General features: G+C 40.8%; 1 protein-coding gene across 4 annotated transcripts in view; it reads left to right on the top strand.

Annotated features, from left to right (window-relative positions):
- The window catches only part of FNDC3B (fibronectin type III domain containing 3B), a 363,910-nt gene that overhangs the window by 321,083 nt on the left and 25,133 nt on the right, over positions 1–17,694 (top strand). For all 4 annotated transcript variants that reach the window (XM_049629594.1, XM_049629593.1, XM_049629595.1 and 1 more), the window contains one exon: positions 10,791–11,003. In XM_049629594.1, the coding sequence (XP_049485551.1) occupies positions 10,791–11,003 (213 nt within the window). The remainder of the gene's footprint in view (positions 1–10,790; positions 11,004–17,694) is intronic.

Below are 17,694 nucleotides of genomic sequence, written 5' to 3'. Positions count from 1 at the left end.
AGAAATCAGCTAATGCACTCGAGGATACAAAAGCCCCATCTTGCCAGACCATATCACCTTTATTCTTTTTCTTTCTTACCGAATCTGTTTTGTCTAATTTATACAACTAGATTTATTTTACTTTTCAAAACAATGACAAGGGGGCATTGTTCACTTTTTTAGTCTTTCATTATTTTAAAAAATCTCTTTGGGGCACAGCATTATATACACCGTGGGTCTATAAAACAGTGATAGACTGGCCTTGCCCTCAGAGCACTCACAGAGTTGAGGGGCACTTAAATAGCAACAGTAGCATACGTAGTAGGCTATTGTGACATCACAGGCTGAAAACAACACAGTGTACAGAATCCTGTTGGTGTTTCAGAGAGGAAGACCCAGGGTCCCGGATGATCAGGATGGTTCGAAGTGGGACTTGAGACAGAAACTAGATAAAGGGGGATATGACTTACAAAGAGAAGAGTCAGGCCGAGGGCGTTCTTTCATTTTTAGCCTTTTAGCCATTCTCAAAAAACCAGTCTTCACTCTTGTTTGCCAACCGAATGCTAAGTGCCTGTTGTGTCTAGAGCACTCTAACCAGGTGGGGAGGAAATCCAGAGATGACTAAACTCAGACCTTGACTTCAGGGAATTTCCCCAATGATGATACTCTAAGGAAGCCTTGCTGTGAGCTGGATCTTGGGGTAAAATGACTAAGTGAATGTCATTCCCCAGCTGTTCCGAATACTGCCTGACCTTAATCCCTCAGGGCCAAAAGAAAAACAAGGAAGAAGCCACACTAGTTCAGGGACTCACTGAATGGTTTTGTGTCCATTCTGATCCATACCCACATCTATCCCAGAGTGGAATCAAGTCCTCAGGTCAGTCCTGAATGTTTTAGATCAGAAATCATGAAAGCCTTTTAGGGCAAAATGTTAGCCTGTGAATTTTGTTCCAGACGTTGTGCTAACTGTAAACTTTAAGATTTGTGGAAGGATGATAAGGGAGGAATGCTGGCTCTTACTACTCAACATATAGTCAGATGACTTCTAGAAAGAAACCTAGAACTCACAGACTTAGTGAAGGAACAGATACAGGGAATCTTTGATTAATGATCAAATGTCATTTACACTGGAAATTATCAAACGTCCACATGTTTAAAAGTATCTCATAGGATAGTTCTATTTTATTATTTTTTTTAAGTTTGTTTGTTTATTTTGAGAGTGGGGAGAGAGAGAGAGAGAGAGAGAGCCCGACATGGGACTCGATCTCACCAACCACGAGACCATGGCCTGAGCCAAGATCAAGAGTCGGGCGCTTGACCGAGCCACCCAGGCGCCCCTGAATAATTCTATTTTAGAGAACACAAAATGGTTTAGTAATGTAAGGACTATGGAAGAATGAGTTTAGATTGGGGGTGCCCAGCTGGCTTAGTCGGTGGGGCAGGCAACTCTTGATCTTGGGGTTGTGAGTTTGAGCCCAGTGTTGGGTGGAGAGATTACTTAAAAATGAAATCTTAGGGGGAAAAAAAAAGATTTGGATAGTAAAACTTCAGGACTATTTAAAAAGTACTTAATGGATATAGCATGAACAGTTCAGTATTAACATGTAAGGCTAGTATATTGAGCTGAATGTGGAAGGTCCCTTTTTAACCTTATAGGGAAGTTTCGAAGATACCATTTTAGACAGATTGCATGAGAAGGGCATGACTTAGGAAAGGTGAACCTTTGGATATAGTTGTACTCACCCTACCTGCTCCACCAAAGAGTTAGCCTGTCCTTGCTGGCTGAGCAATAAATAAATGGGTTGTTTCCGAATTAAGATATTAAGGTCATTATTCCCATTTAAGATCTTTTTTTATGCAACTTTATGCTAGTTTCTATAGTACATAATTGGGTACCTTATTGTAGAAGTCTGACCAACCCACAGTCTTGTTCTTTATATGTTTCAAAAACACAATCACAATAATTATGATGAAGTACAAAATGAGTATTTCAAGTGACTAAGGGTATAATTTCAGTCCAGTCAAGTTTTACCTCACCTTTTTCTGTTCCATAAATTGGTTAAAATATAAATGAACAGGTCATGATGTTCTAGACAAAAGCGTGGAATGAAACATTTTAAGCAGGCCATGGGGCTGGGAGATAGGACTTGTTTCTTTTGTTTGTTTGGGTTTTTTGTTTTGTTTTTTCAAACCGTCAGCAGTTACACTCTGTTCTCACACTGAGTTTGTCTTTCTCTGTTTTGCCAGACAGAAAAGTGCACCTCTGTAAGCAAACCTACTGACGCAGAGAAGGGTTTGGGTGCTTACAAAAGCACCCATTGGCTGACTGACACCCCCTATGGGGTTTGGTTGGAACTGCAATGCTGTTTTTAAAGGCATTACTTTTAAGCTTAGAACTGAGTTTGGTATGGAGTTTGTGTTTTGGTTTGAGGAAAAGAAAATGTTATTGAAAACAGAGACATAGCTTTCTTTTGACACATGGTGTCATAGTCTCTGCGAACAGAGAGAGAAAAGATGGCCTGGTGAGTAAATCTTGATAAAATAAAATACCATCAGGCACTTTTCTAGACCTACTGAATCAGAAACTCTACGGGTAAGGCCTGGCACTCGCTTTAATTACCCCTCAGGAGATTTTGATGCATGTTAAAGTTTAAGAACCTCTTCCCTAGATGGGGCACCTGGGTGATTCAGTCAGTTAAGCGTCCGACTTCGGCTCAGGTCATGATCTCGCGGTTTGTGAGTTCAAGCCCTGTGTCAGGCTCTGTGCTGACAGCTCAGAGCCTGGAGCCTGCTTCGGATTCTGTGTCTCCCTCTCTCTCTCTGTCCTTTCCCCACTTGTGCTGTGTCTCTCTCTGTCTCTCAAAAATGAATAAATGTAAAAAAAAAAATTATTTTTAAAAGAAGAACCTCTTCCCTAGAGCAGAATGGAATGTTGATGTATATAAGAATCACCTGGACAGCTTTTGCAAAATACAGAAGTCTGAGCCCCGTTCCTGTAGACTTCAGTTTAGTAGGGCTGAGGAGGTCTAGACATCATTTTCGTATAGTGTCTTTCTTCTGCTTAACCATCCTCACTTCATTCAGATCTGTCTTTATTATTGGGTTTCCTGTAACCTCCTCCATCCTCTTGATTGGGTGAGTTCTGCCTCTTGACGGACTCTTTAATAAGAGCAGTGCCCAGACCTCTGAATGGTCTGGATGACTGGCTCAGAGCAGAGCAAGACTGTCACCTTACATGTTCTCCATATTGAGCGGTTAGTAAGGTTGCCTAAGATTACTTTTTTTGGCAACCTCATTATCGTCTGACTCATACTAAGCTACCAAACAACTAAAACTTAAGGTAGATTTGTTTGTTACACTCATTTACGCTCCTTTCGCTAGGTAGAACAGTGACGAAAAATAACATCTATTGAGTCCTCACTGTAGGTCAAGCACTACATTAGCCTGTCAAAAAGTGAATCATAAATCATTCTAACAAGATGAGGTGGACTTTATTAGGAGCAAATTCTAAGTAGTTCAGAAGTAGCAGACTGGAATCAAACAGCTGGACTTCAGTCCTCGGTCCCTTGCATAGGTCTCTGTGACCTCTGGCAAGTTATTTAAGCTCTATGTGCCTCCGTTTTCTGATCTGTAAAATGGGGATAATAACTTGAGCTATCTGTCTGTCTTAGAGAAGATTCCAGGCACTCATATAGGACCTGACACACAATAAGTCAGCACTCAATAACTTGTGTGTTGCTAATGTTTGGTAGGGAAAAAAAGAGCTGGAAGGTGGGTTGTGACCAGAATAGAGGTAGAGGTGTCTGTGGGGATCTGGCATCATTTCTTAAGCAGTGGGAGACATGTAAGGTTTTCTTGCCTGTCAAAGGCGGATCGAAGTGCTTAGAGACAGGATGGCAGCAGACATACCCCAGGAGCTGTCAGGAGAAGTAGCTTAGTGGAAGGGACAGATCTGAGCCAGCTCAGGCCACCCTTCCAGGAAGCCCTCTTCTGAATCACTCTGCTCTCAACGCATCAAACCCTCAAAGGGAGTTCCTTTATTTCAGCTACTATTTTGTATTCTTTTCACAACTCATCTGATGATTATTCCCTTCTTTTGCGTTTCTGTCTTCTTAGAGAATTAGATGTAGATTGTAGGGGAGGGGTGGGGGATAAAAAGTCTATCTTTGGCTCCCAGGCCTCTCCTGCCCCGACTCTTCCTTGCTCCCCTCATCGCCCCCACCCTCACACTCGAGACATCCCGACTACTAGGATGGCTAATTATGACTGAGAAGTCACCTTCCCCAGCTGAGGAAGGTTTGTTTTGAAAGTCATTTTTCTTACACTGTATGAAGTGCCAGAAACTTGAGTGTGTGTGTGTATATGTATATATAAAGGGCATTGTGGAGGGCTATGAGCTTCTGAGGCAGGAATGTATTTAGCATCTAGAACTAGTAGATATTTTAGTGGATTTTCAATCAAAAGCTGTAAGGAATTTGCTTCTGAATTGAATTTATTTGATCAGTATTATCAGTATACTGTTGGGTATTATAGACTCCTGGGCACTTGAGATTTTTCATATCAGCCTGGCCAAGATAGAGTTTATCAAGACTTACATTGTCACCTCCCTAGATTGGAAGGCAAAGTTCCATTGCCCTTATACTTAATTTGCAGAGCTTACAGTTTCAGAAACTGATAAATTTCCAGATTAACAGGTTACTTCAGCTAGAGAGAAAACTGCTCAAGTTTGGGTTTGGGGTAGACTGTAATTAATCTAATAAAACTTGAAAATCTGTTTCTTCTGAGGTGAATTCTTTGGAATTGTTCAAGTCAGTGGTGGTTCTGCTCATTAGTCCTTAGTGAGCTCTCACTGGAATTAGAAAAGTATTTTCACACACAGTATTTTTCACCCCAAAACAAAACAAACAGCAACTACCTTATTCCTTGTTTAGTTTTCTCAGTCTCCTGGGCTCAGAGTATGTAATATTTTTACTAGAGTGCGAGAAGATATGGCCTCATTATTTTCTTAAGTTTTTGTTTGTTTAAGTAATCTCTACACCCAGTATGGGGCTTGAACGCATAACCATGAGGTCTAGAGTTGCATGCTCTACCAACTGGGCCAGTCAGGCGCCCCATGGCCTCACTTTATTTAATCAGTTCTCGGTTGTATTTCAATTTTTAGTGTTATTTTATCGTTAGAACTAAATAGTGTTAGTTCAGTGCATCGGCTACACGGAAAACTGTAGATAAGTTGATGTATTTTAAAATGTAAGTAGTTGACGGGGCGCCTGGGTGGCTCAGTTGTTTAAGTGTCCAACTTCAGCTAAGGTCATGATCTCACAGTTGGTGGGTTCGAGCCCTGCTTCGGGCTCTGTGCTAACAGCTCAGAGCCTGGAGCCTGCTTCGGATTCTGTGTCTCCCTCTCTCTCTGCCCCTCCCCTGCTCATGCTCTGTCTCTGTCTCTCAATAATAAATAAAAGTTAAAAAAAAAAAAGTTAAAAAAAAATGTAAGTAGTTGACTTTGAGGCCAAAAGTTGATGCAATAATGTGAAAACAAATTTATTGACTATCCTAGATGCTCACTTTATTGGTGAACGGCAGTTGTTGAACTGAAAGTGTGATTTGAATTAAAATTCCCTTTTGTTTGGACACCGTGTTTGGTTCAACTAGGAGAGTATAGCATGCCAGAATGCACAAAAGACTTTGAGCCTAAAAAGATGAGGTTCGCACTTTGATCTAACCTGTATCTGCTGTGTAGACTAGTGCCCATGGCTGAACCTAGTCAGGCCTCGTTTCCTTCACTTATACAATAGAGTAATTCCTACCTCATGGAGTCAGGCTAGAAATTAGGGGTACTATTGTGCATATCACATCCAGGCTTCAACACCTAGAACGGCTGTGCCATTCAAGTTGAGTCATTTAACCTCTCTGCGTTTAACTGCAGTATTCTCATCTCTAAAAGCAAGAGGAAACACTGCTCCTGCTCCAGAGCACAGTCCTCTGAACAGAGCCAGTTCTAGGTGTTGCTCGTGCTGGATATTAACACTTCCGTCTGTCTCTGAGCTCTGTGTCTCCCCCTCGCCTCCTGAGGATGCTTTACAAAGAAGCCAGACCTTCTAGGTGTTACTGGTTCCTTGGCCGTAATTTGGAGGGAGGAAAAACAGAGATGGTGTCAGCAAATTACTCGAGTTCTAACGAGGCCACACGTTTGAGTGCCCAGCGCAGTGCACCCCTCACGGATGCTCATAGTTTCTTCACTGTGAGAAGGGAAGGACAGTCTCAAAAGAAGTCAGAAGAATGGTAAGTGCATAAATTAGCACTCTGAAGTTCACCAAAGTGCTTTGAGCCACCTTGAATCCTTTTCTGGCCGAATGGTGAAATATAAAATATTTAAAAATAGAGAATGCTTCTTATATACCTTATCTTAACTACATAACCAACTTTGTAAATGCAGCGAAGGTATTACTATACCCATTCGATAAATAAGGAAACCCTTACTCAAAGGTATTATGTAATTTCCCCAAGGTCACACCAAAGTGATGAGCAGGATTCCCAAGGAGGCTTCACTGCTAAAAAGTATTTTGGTGGTGGTGGTGTTATGTGTGTATTTAAGGCTAAGATTATGTGCCTACCAAATATGTATCAGTAGTAAAAGTTCAGAGAACCATAGAACTTCAAATGTAAGGAATACGATACCTATGAAAGTGTTATAGAGGCTTTGAGATAATAAGTGAATTTACAAAAGGAATCAAAGAGTAAATCTACATTTATTTTGTATCTTGATTCAGCCAGAAAAGGATTCAAGGTGGCCAAGAGCACTTTGGTGAACTGCAGAGTGCTAATTTATGCACTTAATGATTCTTCTGACTTCTTTTGAGACTGCCCTTCCTTTCTCACAGTGAAGAAACTATGAGCGTCCGTGAGGGGTGCACTGCGCTGGGGCACTCAAACGTGTGGCCTTGTTAGAACTCGAGTAATTTGCTGACACCATCTGTGTTTTTCCTCCCTCCAAATTATGGCCAGGGAACCAGTAACACCTAGAAGGATTGGCTTCTTTGTAAATTCATTTGTAAACTGATTTTTCGTTCTTCTAAATGATTCAGGATATTTTTTCTTGAGCAGAATAACGATCTTAGGCAACCGATTACCTCCCTTCCTATTGTTTATTAGAGTTCTGAAGGGCTGTTTGGGCTGCACAGAACAAAGCAGTAGGTTCACCTGGAACAGAAGGTGAGCTTGGCTCTGGAGGATATTGAGCAAGCAGACAGAAGAAAGGATCTTGGACTCTGGACTCTAGGAATACCTGTACTCTAATAAAGGGAAGGAATGACAGTCTGGACAGTAGTAGAAAGACATTAATATAAACGCTGTTGGTCAGGAAATTTGTTACACTTTTGAAGAAAGACTGCAACTTAATGTCTGGCTTAATTCCCTTTTCCTAAGAAGGGAAAAGTGGTAGTAATTCCAACCATCATGATGACCTCTTTTTAAAAGACTTTTCCTCTCCAGTTGCAGAAAAATTTCTTATTTTCCAGTCATAGAAAAAAACCCTCTTGTATTAAAACCATAAAACTACAAGATCCATATTGTAGGTGAATTGTAGGTGAGAAAGAGTTTATTTTAATCTTTTAAACTTTTATCTTTAAGTTATATTGAGAGACTTACTTTGCACTATCTACAAGAGACCTGAGACAGCCCCTTGTATATTAGAATCTGGGAAAAGTCCAGTTCTTTCTAATGGAATTTTTACTGTACTTTATCAGAGATAAGTATTTGGTACATTCCAAACTATGAGGCAAATATTTATCTAGTTTGGGGTGATTGTGGATAGAGCTGCTGTGAATATTTGTGTGTCAGTTTTGTATGAACATACATTTTAATTTCTCCAAAGAACAGGAAGTGGGATTGCTGGGTCGCACAAGTGTGTGAAGCTTAATAAAAAATTTGATAGGAAAACCGTTTTCCAATGTGGCTGTACCATTATGCACTCCCACTAGCAATATATGAGACTTGTAGTGCCTCTTTATCCTTGGCAACATGGTATGGTTCTTTCCTTATTTCTAGGTAACAAGTACTTTTTATTTTCTTCTGTTTTCTCCTTAAAAGTTTTGTATTTTACGTTTTATGTTTAGATCTATGGGCCATTCTGAATTAAGTTTAGAATTTAGTTAAGTTTAGAAGGTTTAGATTGAGTTTTGTCTTCCTACTGATAACCAGCTGTTCCAACACCATTTGTTAAAAAGACTATTCTTTCTCCGTTGAATTACTTTTGCACTTTTGTCAGAGATCAATCATTCATATTTGTGTAGATCTATTTCTGGAGTCTGTATTCTCTCATATTGATCCATGTGTCTGTCTCTTACCAGTACCACACTGTCTTGATTACTGTAGCTTTATAGTAAGTCCTAAGTCAAAAAGTGTGATTCTTTCAACTTTATTCTTATTTTTCAGTGTTGTGTTTGGCAATTTTAGTTCTTTTGCCTTTCCACATAACTTTTAGAATCAATTTCTCTAGATCTGCTAAGAATCCTGCTGGAATTTTCGTAGGATTACATTGTATCTATAGATCACTTTGGGGCAAACTGACCTTTTCTTTCTGTGTAGCCTTCCAATTCGTGAACGCAGAATGTCTCTCTCTATTTAGATTTTCTTTAAAATTTTCAGCAGAGTCTTGTAGTTCAGTTCCTTTCTTTCTTTGTGCCATTTTTTCTGCCGCTGGCTGGGACTTCTAGTCCATGATGTTGAGTTGGAGTGTTGAAAGTAGACATCCTTGCACTGTCCCTAATCTTAGAAATTATTTAGTCTTTCACCGTTAAGTATAAGGTTACCTGTAGGTGTTTCTATAGATGCCCTTTTCAGATTGAGAGAGTTTCCTTCTATCCCTAGTTTTCTGAGAATTTTTGTGATGAATAGACGTTGGATTTCATCAGGTGCTTTTTCTGTACCAATTCGTATGAGCGTGTGTTTTTTCTTCTTTAGGCTATTAATATGAAGGAATTGTCTAAGGACTGGGGAGTGAGAGAATGCAGGGAAAAAAAAAAAAAGAATGAGGAATTTCCCCATTCACTCTGAGCTTCCAGAAACCCCGTTCTTTGAACCGCATTTCCCCCAGAGCCCTCAGTCCATGCAGATGTCTGCCTTTGGATTTCAGGCTGCATTGAGTCCAGTTTGGGGGATAATAGAGGGGAAAAGATGGTAAATGCAATGGTAAATGAATTAAACAATGGTAAATATTTCACCAAATCCTCCAGCTACTGTTTGCTTTTTGGGAGTTGTTAAATAGCTGCTCATTTATTTTCTCCAGGTTTATTGCCACGTTCAGTGGGGGAGACAGGGTACAGGGTAGGGCGTGCTTGCTTCCTCTCACCTGTAATTAATCTGAGGAGTTTGTTTGTTTGTTTGTTTGTTTTGCCTTGTCAGCAGTCTACAGGCATATTGTTAGACTGACGTGCTGAATTATGTAATGTTTAAATTTGAAGAATTAATGCTAATTGGAGATCACAAGATGAATTTAGGTATTGTAGTACCTAAATAGTATTTTCTGTGTGTAAGCAATAATTGCTGTAAAAGAGAAACACATAAAACTAAATTATGAGAATGTTTCAAATTGATCGGTTTCCTAAGAATTTATCTCTGACTCTGTGTTTTATTATTATCATGTGCTTTGAAACACTATTTTGAATGTGTGCACACTTTTAGAACCAGCGACCTCACACTGCTCAGTCAGCTCGGTAAGATGCTTGTGTACCTAGCGAGGGTCCTGGGTGGAGGTTTCTGCTGGAGGCCAGGAGTGGGGCATGAAGAGGTGGAAAGGCAGAGCTGGGAGTGAGTGGTCTTCCAAGTGGGTGGAGCCATGGAAATAGACTATTGAGAGAACTGTCCGTACCGTGCAGAAAAAGAGAAGAGGAACAGAGGGCGGTGGGGAGGTGGTGTCAGAACTTAGGTCTGAGAAGCAGAGGAGGAAAGCCTGAACCAGGGGTGTGCGGGCCGCCAAATGCCTGGAGGAAACAAGCTTCCAGAACATGCAGTCACCGCGGGGAGCGGTGTTGAGAATGAGGTTGGGGCAGTGCCATCCATGTGTTTGTTGTATGAAGGCCTTGGAGAGCTGTTTCAGTCAACTAGGAAGGAAACAGAGGCACGAGGAAAAGAGGAATAATAGCAGGATATTATTTTATTTATTAATTTTAACTCTCTTTGGTTTTAAATTCACAGACCGTGAGGACAGTGTTAAGGCATCTTTATTATCCGTAACACTGCACGCTGCAAACATGCAGTTGCGATTCAGATACAGACAGCTGAATGACAGCCCATTGCCAGCAGTGCCTGCACGCTTATGTGGTTCTGGACTAGCAGAGATGGTTGGGCAAAGCTGGAGACGTGCCCTGTTGAAGAGCTTCTGCCCTTTGTAAACCCTAAAGGAAATTCCTTTGCTTTCCTATTTCATTTCTTCTTTACCACCCACTCACTTCCAAAAGTGACTCTGAGGCAGGTAACATGTGGCTTAGAACAAAATACAATAGCACATCTTTAGGATGTGTTCCCTCAGACAGCAGACTTTTTTTTCCCTTTTTTTTTTTTTTTTTTTTTTTTTTTTAAAGGGCTAAGAGGTATCTTGCTAACTGCTCTATTTTTGCTGGGTTTTGGAAGGGGGAGCGAAATCCGTTTGCCCAAGCTGCCCTGTTCTCTATTTGTCTTGAATTACATTGGCTTATTTTTCGTTATTCCATGGTACAGTTTTAGGGGCGCACAGGAAATACTCCACAAGTGTCTGCTTCCAGTGAGGAATTGCCTCATCTTCAGCTGCAACGTGTGTATTTTTTCCCTTTTTCCAGGATCAGAATTCAGGCCATCAATGAAATTGGAGCTGGACCGTTTAGTCAGTTCATTAGGGCAAAAACTCGGCCATTGCCACCCTTGCCTCCGAGGCTCGAATGTGCTGCCGCGGGGCCCCAGAGCCTGAAGCTGAAGTGGGGAGACAGCAACGCCAAGACCCACACAGCCGCTGACATGGTGTACACACTGCAGTTGGAAGACAGAAACAAGAGGTGAGCTGGCGGGGCGGGTGCAGGGGGCGGTTCTGTCCGAATGAATCCTTGCTTGTTCACCTGTCCTCTAATAAAACACTCTTCCTCCCGTTGAAAGGTTTCCTGTGTGTTGGGGTCCTGCATCGTGGACCTCCGTTCTCCATTTGGAATTTTTTTTTTTTCTAATTTTTTTTTAACGTTTATTTATTTTTGAGACAGAGAGAGACAGAACATGAGCAGAGGAGGAGCAGAGAGAGGGAGACACAGAATCCGAAACAGGTTCCAGGCTCTGAGCTGTCAGCACAGAGCCTGACGCGGGGCTCGAACTCACAGACAGTGAGATCATGACCTGAGCCGAAGTCGGACGCTTAACTGACTGAGCCACCCAGGGGCCCCTCCATTTGGGATTTTCTAAACTAACATTCTGAAGATCCTGATTTGCCTGCAAGTCATAATCTGTGTGTTTGTTTTTTTTCTTTCATAGAGCCAGATAACGGAGAGAAATTATCTAAAAATAAAATTGTCATATGCAAGCCCATGCTATGTTATAGCGTTAGATCAGTCACAAGTGCAGAGGGAAATGAGACTTAGGAAGAGATGCTAGCTTTTTAAATATTCAGTAACCATCAGGACAATCATGTTTACCAATCCGAAATAGCTGTGGTGATGTACAGATGGGGATTGTATTCTGTAACTATGGGCAACGCGGTATCAGATTAGCCAGAGCAAACAGGACATTTTTTGTAAGACTCCATGCCCAGGAAAATACTCTTGGCCACAGAAATCAAAGCCAGCCTTTCACCTAGTATTTATTTAACCTAACTTCATTTCCTCTGAAAATGGCCCATCAGAAGGTGGGCCTCTGAACTGTATTAGGAATAATTCAGATGCAGAGTAAGAGGTAATGATGGCAGAATTGTTCTGTTACCAAAAGTCCAAATCAGAGAATCAGGTGAAGGAGGTGGGAGGTGACCATAAATCCAAGACACCCTGCTAGAACAGACCCGCGCTGCTATTTCCCTTTGGCCTATCTGCTAAACACAAAAACATTCCTGTCCTTTCTACTTTATGCACTATAGCTCCTGCTCCTTTACACAGGGAACTGGTTTAGTTAGCACAGAAACCGCTGTCCAGTCTTCACCCCCCACTCTACTCGAGAATTTTGATTCATTTCAGTGCAGTGGAGTCCTGTGTGGCAGGCATTTTATGAGATAGGCCTTCAGTGGAGACCAAGATCAAGGAAAAACAAGCCCCTGCCTCCAGATGCATAGTATCAACCCACAGATGGTCTCAGAACTTTAGTACCATTGGAGAAAAATGCTCTGGGACGTTGGAGGAGGCAGAGACCATCGGGTTGCAAAGACCAGGAATGGCTTTTTGAAACAGGTGATGTTTGAACTGGACTGAAGGACCTGTCAAAGCCAGTAATTTGACTACAGGAGAACAAAAATGATCATCTGTTGGAAACTAGTCCTGGTGTAGAAAGCACAGAGAAAATGAGGCTGCTTTTGGTAGGTTCGTTAGAGGTTAAATGCATCCTCACTCATAGACAAGATCATTCATCTTAACTGTGCTTTGTACCTTTGGATGCGTGTTTGTGGGTTCACTATTTTACTGGCAGGGGATTCCTCGACTAGAGAGGGCTGGCAAGAACACGAATTATGGACTAACAGAAACCCTGGTAAATATTTGAAGCTAGCATTTGGGGAAATTTGCAAACAAGCCTTTGCTTTTTCCTTGGGCTTTTGGCATCCTTTGATGATAGAATCTTCATTAGAGACTGTCTTCTAGTTGTACTGCTTCAGAAAAAGTGAAGCCCGGAAACATTGACATTGGCAGCAGAATTGGGGGCTTCCTAACTCCTCATGCAGTTGCCTCTACTGTTACCTCCAGAAAGGTGGGGAGAGCGAACGCTCTGCTCCAAACCAGCTGGGTGCATCCTGCAGCAGCCCTGCCCTTTGTGGGGCATCCGCCTTGGGCGCCTCGTATGGAGAACTGTACAGATGCTCAGAACAAAAGTTCCATGAACACCAATCTGAATGAGTATGAGACATTTTAATATGCCAGACAGAAAACGGTGTAGAATGTAGTAATCAATTTGTGCTATTTTGAAAAAGAAAAAAAAAGGAGGCCCAAAGTTAGCATTGTTAATAAATGACTTGCCTAAATTTAAATGGCGATTTAAGAAAACCAACCATTAGGAACAGTATTTTTCTTAATTTTATGATCTGGAGTCCACATTTATCTTTTTTAAATTAGATTTGTCAGTGCTCTCAGAAAGTTATTAAAGTGATGGGAGTATAGAGCATAATAAATTCTCATTCTATTTGTGGAATAATTTTCCTATGATTAAATAGGATGAAACTTGGCCTAATTTGAGTTCGAAGATGACCTTCCTCAGTGTCCTGAAACTGAGCTCTTGTATCGATTGGCCCCTCAAATCCAAGCCTTTATTTAACTTTGGATCTTGACTCATGAGGACTGGGGAGAAATCATCTGGCTAGGATACATTATAATTCTTGTGATTAGTGTGGTTTTTGTCAGTTCTGGTCTCCTTGTGGTTCTTTAGGCCTTGGACCTGGCTTGTCCGTTTGAAAGTGTCTTCTTTCAAGGACCAGCTTTTCCATTAAACTTGTTGCCAGAGTGATTTCTAGTCGGGACTTCTGGGAAAAGTATACGTATTCCTTAGCGAATGCACTGATTTCATTAGCCACTAATGAGTTCTTATGGATGTGTCAAAAATATTGTGTGTCTTACTTGTGGCCAAGGTGAGAACCAGAGATAGACTTAATTGTGGTTTTAATTTACTTTACTCACCAGCCGTTGTGGGCATTGGAAAGGAGAGCTGGCTATGTGAGTCAGACAGTTGTCCTAGTCAGTATGAAAGTAATGTTACTCTTAAAACATTTTGCAATGGGGGCACCTGGGTGGCTTGGTCAGTTAAGTATCTGACTCTTGATTACAGCTCAGGACATGATCTCACAGTTCATGGGATCAAGCCCCACTCCAGGCTCTGCTCTGGAAGCACCAAATCTGCTTGGGATTCTCTCGCTCTCGCTCTCGCTCTCTCTCTCTCTCTTTCTCCCTCCCTCCCTCCCTCCCTACCCCACTCCTGCACACAGGTGCAGGATTGCACATGCTCTCTCAAAATTAATAAACATTTAAAAAAATTTTTGCAACAGAAGCACAATGAAAATTAGTAACTCCATGCTTCGTAATTATAAAATTAAAGAGTTTGATTTGACTGCTAAACTATTGGTCTTTCTCTTCTCATCCATAAAATAGAGGCTAAACTAGAAGATTGAATGCAGAGTTCCTTCCCACCTTTTTCACCTTAAAGCACTGAATATTTGTATATCATTTGTGAGCTAGATCCATTACAAAAGGGTATCTCAGCATGTTATCTCTTTTTTCTTCACATTCTAGTCTCTGCTTTTGACAAATAAGTAAATAATAAGAAAGATGCTAACTTTCTTTAGGGCAACCACTTAATGTCTCACACCCCTAAACCCCTAAGGTTTTACATCTACAATGTGTGGTTTATTATATTTGTTTATATACCCCTCAATCAAAAAATCTGAAATGAGCCAGAGATAGATCTAAGTATAATGTTGAGCCAAAAATATATTTTCAAACGTCCTAAAGCACACTTCTATTTGTTGAACACCTACAAAGCACCAAGCACTGAGAGCTTTTATCTACAGTAGTCTTTTTTTTTTTTAATGTTTATTTATTTATTTTGAGAGAGAGTATGAGCAAGCAGGAGGGTTTGCAGAGAGAGGGGGAGGGGGAGAAAGAATCCCAAGCAGGCTTCCTGCTCAGTGCAGAGCTCGATGCAGGGCTTGATCTCACAACTGTGAGATTATGACCTGAGCCAAAATTGAGTCAGACGCTTAAACAACCGAGCCACCCAAGCGCCACCCTCTACATTATTTGGTTTTTTAATAAAAAATGAAATATTTTCTATGCTGATTGGATTTCTATCAAAGCCTTCCACCGTCTAGATGAAAAAAAAAATGGGTTTTGATGAGATGATTTGATTTTAACTCATGATTATTATGATTTTAAGCTTAAAATGAAATGAGCAGAGAATGCTTCTTAGAGATGATAACAGGTTGAGTGAGTCCTAAAGGGGTCCTGATCTTATAATCTCATGCAAAATAGCCTTCAGTTAGAGATGGGTGGTGCAGACTCAGGATTGGGTGGAAACCAAGGATACGACCTCCAAAGCACAGAAATGTACCCTTGGTTTTTTCTCCAACTAAGTGTCTCTTTCTATTCTGGTTCTTTTACACATGGCTCTTTTTAAGTTTGGAGCTATTTCATGTAAATAGAAGGGATCCCAAAAGGGCATCTTGCCCAAGTCCTTGTCTCAAGGTAAGTCAACCTAGAATTCATCTGGGTCACCTGGACTTGCTACATTGAATATTCTTTTCCCCTTGAATGGCACATTTGTTTTCCATGTGTTTAAGCTTTTGACTCACAAGTCTCCCTTTCCAAGGGCACTGACTACATATTTATGCAGCAGCTTCAAAGCAGTGTTTTATATTTATAGGACTAAGTTTATCCCTAATAGTTAGATTATAATCACTCAATCACAGTTGTTGTTGTTGTTGTTTTTTTCCTGAATTACTATAATGTGCTAAGTCTTTTGAGGTATGCGGCTACCTGTAAGGAACTTATCTGCTGAGAAAATAAGTTAATGGGAAACAACGAGCAGACAGCACAAGAGATTTTATTTGATTTCAACAGAAAAGCACAAATTACATTAGTTTGGCCGTAGAGTGATGAAGTCTATTATGCTTAGCAAATCTGGCACAGAAGATCCGAATGTCTTTGGTTCCTGTGTATGCAAGAAAAATATACACCCGAAGTAAACATTTTCATAATGCTGCATTAACCTAATACAGGGATTAGAATAACAAGATCAGCTCATGCATTTTAAGATTGTAACACTGTACTGATGATTTTGAAGATGCATCTGTCTGTGTTATTGAAATGAAACGTTATGTTGCCCTAACAGAATTTGAGTTGATGCTGATTCTCGTCCTGACCCTTATGGGTCCATGTTCTTGATAATTGTACACAGCACCGAGGCGAGGGGAACTTAAGTTCCAGGAATGCATTTATGGCTACTCTGTTGTTCAGGTTTAGTCAGATGGCCAGTGTATTTTAAAGCCAATATATTTCCAGCAAAAGGGGTTGGGAGAGAGGGCTCTAATAGAGTGGATCATTACCAGTTGCTCTCCATTTAACTCAGCCCTTGTGCCTGTGACACTTTTCCTTACAGCAGGCAAAATTGGAGGGCTTTGTTAATGTGTTCATTATGACTGACTATTTATTGTTAGAGAGGGACAGAAAATAATCTACATAATGAATCCCTGAAAAAATACACATTAGGCAACTAATAAAAGTCTCCAGGGTATATGAGCACTACGGGAGAAGTGAACTTTCTTAATGTATGCCTATTAAAGAACAAACCCCTGCTTCTGTTTCTCAGAGCATATTGCTGAATTAAATAGATGTAAGGCAACTAGCTCAGGGCCCACACAGACCCATGGTATTCATTTCCTTTGCTTCTCTGGAATTGTCCTGATACACATGATCACCCTTGTTGGATAAATGACACTTTTATTTATCTTCAATCACCGGAAGGCAATTGTGGTTCTCCACGGGGGTGTCAAATCTCTTATTTGTAATCCCAGAGTTGTTACTGAGTTTCTAGATGGCTAGAGGCGTATCCCTTAACTTCTTTTTGCCTTAGTTTTTCCCTTTACAAATTGGAACTGATGATGCCTCTCTCCAGTCCCTGACTGATGGGGAAAAAACATTCTCATGTCTCAAAAGAGCCTCAAAAATAAAAAGTACCGCTGGCTTAGTCAGTTTCAGGCTGAAATGTCAGTTATGGGGAGAGGTAAGTGACCGTAAACGAACCATTGGAGATCTTAATGGCACCGTAAGTAAAAAATTGATTACGGGTTTGTTTTGTTTTGTTTTGTTTTTTTCTATTTGAAAATAGAATTTTTATCTACTTGAAACATAAATAAATAGAATGGAGTTGGGTAGCATTTTTCTCAGAATTTTTTCCTAAATCAGATCAGATTGAGACAAGCCCATTAAAATAGAAGTAGACAAACAGACATCTGGAAGACTCTGCAAAGAGTGTCCTTGAAGATAAGATTCCCTGCAAAGAAAGTAGAAGAATGGGATGTTTCAGGGTTCTCAGGTGGTCTTCATCCTGAGACCCTTTATTTGAAAGTAAATAAATCTCCTTTTTAATATATCAATAACGAAGTGCAGTGTGAACAACAAAAATTGAAAAAAAGCATTTTCTTTTATTCTACGTGGAGTCTCGTCAATAGCTGTATGGACATGTTATTTCTTCGAAAAGGAGCATAAAACGAAACCTAACTAAAAAGTATTGGAGCTAGAGCACTCACAAGCGGATAGGCACATATGCAGCTGAGAACGTGCAGGGAGGAAAGCAACTGCTTGCGCGTTGGTCTTTCGGAAATCCTTGACACTTGGGTGCTTCGTCTGCAAATGGAGACGCTCATCAACATCAAAACCAGTTTAGGAAATGCACCTTCCCTGCCTCAGATGTCCCCACATGATGCCATCTGATTCCATCTGCTCCTGCGTAGGCATAACAGGACTCGGTGTTCTTGGTAGAATGAGGACACATACTATCCATTCCTGTTTTGAACATTCT

This window comes from Panthera uncia, chromosome C2 (assembly GCF_023721935.1).
Source record: "Panthera uncia isolate 11264 chromosome C2, Puncia_PCG_1.0, whole genome shotgun sequence".
Lineage (NCBI taxonomy): Eukaryota > Metazoa > Chordata > Mammalia > Carnivora > Felidae > Panthera > Panthera uncia.
Note: the sequence above shows the minus strand (reverse complement) of the source record. Positions and strands in the feature narration are given on the sequence as shown.